Genomic DNA, 4,271 nt, shown 5'->3' on the forward strand with positions numbered 1-4,271 from the left:
AGGGCGAACACCGTTTGGAACAAGGACAGCTAAATGTACAACGAAACTAAACTTAAACCGCAAAGCGCCCCAGTACTAAAGGATACTAATAAACCCCGTGTCACATTGAAGGATAAGCTGGTGGAACAAACAGATGGAAATGAATGGTTTGGCGATGGAAGCTAAGGCCCAATCTATTCGCCCAGTACGCCCAGCAACGCTTCATACAGCAACGTCAGCAACAGGCAGCAGGCAGCAGTAGCAGCAACAGAAGTTTTAGCAACGGTATTTTCCCATTTATCGTTATTATAGGCGAACAAACATGTAGGAAAATCTGTACTCTTTCAGCGCTAAGCCATACGCACTAGTGCGTCTCACATCATCAAAAAACGGACACGTTTTTTTTTGGCGAAGAGACTAATATTAACATACTTGGAAGTTAAAGTAAACATACAAAGCTCACATACATCCACGCAACAATGCGAGAAGAAGAAAACATACAAACTTATTTATGAAAAATTTAAATTATTGATTGAAAATACTATTGAAATGTTACTTAAATTTATCTATTGGTACTATATTGCGACTGGATGGCAACGGGAAGTAGGAAATGCGGCAGCGTAGGAAACCGGGAGTCATTGTATTTAGGGTAGACCGCACGGGAGGAGAAAGATTAGATGAAAAAACCATCCGTAACCGGGTACCGGCTCTTCTTGTACGGTTTGCAGGAACATGAACAAGTATTTAGAATTATCTGTTTGTCTTAGGTTTGGCAGGACTCATTATTCATTTCGCAAACACACACACACAAAACGGTCTCACTCACTTTTAGCTTTAGTTGTAGCAGCGTAAATCCATTCCAAACACTTCTCGGAGCATCGAAACAAAAATTTTAGGTTTAAAAATTGTTTCTCCTTCACCGAGTACGAAACCAAAACCGGTTAGCAAACGATTCGTATTATTAGCTTTAATTTTATGTATTAATCTAATTTGCGCAAGTAATCTATACGTTACGTTCACGCTAAGTGTTAAAACACTACATGTAACGGATCGCAACACTGAAATAAGACTTTAATGAACACCGTAAACCGATTCATTGCTGACAAGCTGACATTGAAACAAGTTCCGAACGTGTCCGGTGGGAAGGACGAGGGTGTGTTGCAAACATATAACAATATTACTTCCGTCTGAAAAGCATGCATGTTTGTCATGTTTCCATGTTTTATGGTACACTATTATGCTCTAATGTAATGTATATGAAAGATTATGTGCCGTTGGCAAACGTTGTTACTCAACCACCACAGTAAACAAAACGAACAAGACAAACCGGAAAGTGTTAAAACGTAACCTTAACGGTCATACTATTTATAAACACCCATTGCTATCGGCTAATGTAATGATTAATCGCAAAGAAAAACACTCAAAAAATTGAAACTGAAACTGTGAGACAATGCTTTGTTTTAAGCGTGCATGTGTATGTATATATATATATATATGTATGTATGGTAGTATGTAATTAATATTGCTGCTAATAATATCATCATTTTACCCGGGAACGGTATTGAGGTATCGTTCGTCGATCTGACACTACTGGTTGTTTCGGACTTTGTTCTGTAACTGTCGTTTGATTTTCTGCCACTGTCCCGTTGCAATGTTGAATGCCCTTGTTGAGAAACGTAAAACAGCTTCCCGTGTTTTGGGTAGAACATAAAAGATTATTATTTATTGCTAGGCGCTTCGTGTCGCGTTCGAGGTTTCCCTTGACCACCACCCTCCCCCATTTCTATGCGTGTGAACCTGTGAACCCACAGTCGGTCGAGGGCGCCAATGAGTATATGCTACTTAAGCTTAAACTCAAACTCATCTTTAAATGTATACATTAAATATGTTTCCTTTCCATCGATGGATATCCCCCGGCTGGTGGTGGCGTGCGCCCACCATCATGCACTTTGGTAGCTTAACGATGCAGTGGCCGATCTCCAGCATTATGCCTTTTTCCCGGCCAATATGCGATGAACGGACATACATTCTAGTGTAGTGCAACAATCTCTCATTATGTTACATCCCACTCTGGGAGACAAAATGGAGGCGGCATACATTACTCGTTTGTATATTGCTGGGCAGATTTGATTACTGCATATAATTGTCTCATGGTCGTATATCACGAACCACCGGTACCGGTAAACCCATGTTGAGGATTTTGAAGTGTTGTGAACAAAATAAGGGGAAAACACACGCACACATCACTCTCCTAGGACTGACGTACAGCACGATTCGACCCAGATGGATCGGTATCGGTTGTGAGATCTGCTTTATCTAGAGGGTCGAACAATGCATTACAAATACTTTACCATTCTTTTGTAACTTAGCTCAACAACCGTTGATGGCAACGATCTGTCTTGCCTTACCTATCAGGCTATCTGTGACTTGAATTACCCAAAGTTAGTCCTGCGCCTCCAGACCAGGCGTGTCGTTTGCTCAGTCGTGCACTATCAAATATACTATTTATGACCGGGCCATGAAATACAAATACTAGTAACGCAAAATTGACCTAACTATTGATTAATTGCACAGCAATAAGGGCATGCGCAAGCACGGCTTCTGGCGAGTACCGTCCGCCTTGCACGGTTGCTTCTGACCACTGTTCCATTTTCAACCATTACATTAGACGTGTTGTGTTATTCAGTACAAAACTAACACCATATTACGTCGTTTTCATTTTCCCGGCTAGCACAAAAGCGACGGTGTGCGCTACTAATGCACTACCGAGGATCGTAAACGTTTGCATCCCCATCCTTTCGGCGTTCCTCACCACTAAACGGCATTATCGTTGATCAGATCGATCGTACGTGTGTGGAAGCGATCGGTTAGTTTAGCGCTACTTTTCACTGGCCCATCGATAAGCAGGTCGGTCGCGACACCACACTCCCTTCCCTCCAGCTTGCTCCAGACGGATTTCAGTCTATCTTTTGCCTTTTCGCTCGTCTTTTTCGCTACCTTCTTTTTCTCCATTTTCAACGGAGCACATCCCCGCTTCTGTGGAACGGACACATCAGTGCATTTGCTACGGAAAGAAAGGCAAAGAACAAATCGTTATCGTATCGTTTGGCAAGTAGAAACATATTACGTGCGATTTACTTACCTTTTAAAGTTTTTGGGCAACATCGGTTTCGGTGCTAGGCATAAGGTGTTTGGATCTTCGGGATGGTATCCATACTCTTCGCCCCGCAACCACAATTCGTACACTTCCGGCTGAAAGCGACGCACAAACGTTTCCATTGAAATTTTCACCATATCTGGGCGGCAATTACATACGGACGCCCGTTTGCCGTATTCGATCCATCGTTCGGTGGCAAAATTGGTCGATTCCGCACAGTTAAAGCCGTGATTAAACCCGGCATGGTAACCGTACGGGAAGGTGATCATTATTTCTCCCGGTTCCTGGGTGATCTTGTTGAACGGTATGCCGTGCGCTTTCAGCATCTGCGTACTAATGAGCGTCATCTTGTGGCGCATGAACGCTTTGCACTCCTGGTAGTTTAACGAGAACATGCGTTCCGCCAGCTTCTCCAGCTTGCGACCATGCTCGGGTGGGATGGCATACCACGTCTTGGGTGCTCCAAAGTGCAGGTAATTTATCGAGTACAAATCCATATCTTCGGTGTGCCATGCGAACGTGGTTTTCCACATGCCAAAGTACAGGTAGGCCGTGTTTACACCTGCTATCGAAATATTATAGTCCGCATTGACGTAATCCAGTATGGTCCCGAGGCAGTTAATGTTCCACACCTTCACATCCGGATCGGTCAAACTGCCCGGTACGTCCGCACCGTATATGGGAGCGACATACGTTATGTTCTTCCAAAATTTCTTCTCTATATCCGCATAGTCAAAGTGCTTCGGTGTGGCATGACGCTCCTCCTGCGTTTTCTCGTAAAACTCTTGCACCGTCATCGATCGCTTCTGGATGTTTAGCTGCTGGTACAGGCCCTGTCTACCCGATACCACCTGCGAGATCGGTGTACGTATGGTCACGTTGATATCCTTAATGTCGTATCCTTGCTTCCGCGGGACCCATTCCGGTGGCGGAACAACCTGGAGTGGAACGATCGGCAAACGTAAACAAATGTTGCTACAAATGCTGCGCTTGACAAACGCAACTGTAAACAAGGGCCTACCTTTACGAGACCAGCCTTGTGAGCTCCCTTCGACTCCATATAGTCAATGTAGGCCGGGAAATCCTGGAACTCTTCCCAGGTTGGCCTAAAGACCATTATTCTCGGTATGCTCAT

General features: G+C 44.0%; 1 protein-coding gene across 1 annotated transcript; it reads right to left on the reverse strand.

The window, feature by feature from the left end:
• Positions 1 to 2,793: 2,793 nt before the first annotated feature.
• Positions 2,794 to 4,271, reverse strand: LOC128711155 (probable lysine-specific demethylase 4A). The gene is made up of 3 exons (XM_053806020.1): positions 4,158 to 4,271; positions 3,122 to 4,074; positions 2,794 to 3,043 (listed from the first exon to the last, which is right to left on the reverse strand). Exons 1-3 carry the CDS (start codon positions 4,269 to 4,271, stop codon positions 2,794 to 2,796), a joined length of 1,317 nt encoding a protein of 438 aa, XP_053661995.1.

This window comes from Anopheles marshallii, chromosome 3 (genome assembly GCF_943734725.1).
Source record: "Anopheles marshallii chromosome 3, idAnoMarsDA_429_01, whole genome shotgun sequence".
Classification (NCBI taxonomy): Eukaryota; Metazoa; Arthropoda; class Insecta; order Diptera; family Culicidae; genus Anopheles; species Anopheles marshallii.

Bases quoted from the DNA above. Each gene is read 5' to 3' on its own strand.
- LOC128711155 (XM_053806020.1), bottom strand. From the start codon at position 4,271: ATGAGCATACCGAGAATAATGGTCTTTAGGCCAACCTGGGAAGAGTTC. The intron at 4,075-4,157 runs GTAGGCCCTTGT...GTTCCACTCCAG, and splicing joins ACAAGGCTGGTCTCGTAAAG to GTTGTTCCGCCACCGGAATG. The intron at 3,044-3,121 runs GTAAGTAAATCG...TTCTTTCCGTAG, and splicing joins TTGCCCAAAAACTTTAAAAG to CAAATGCACTGATGTGTCCG.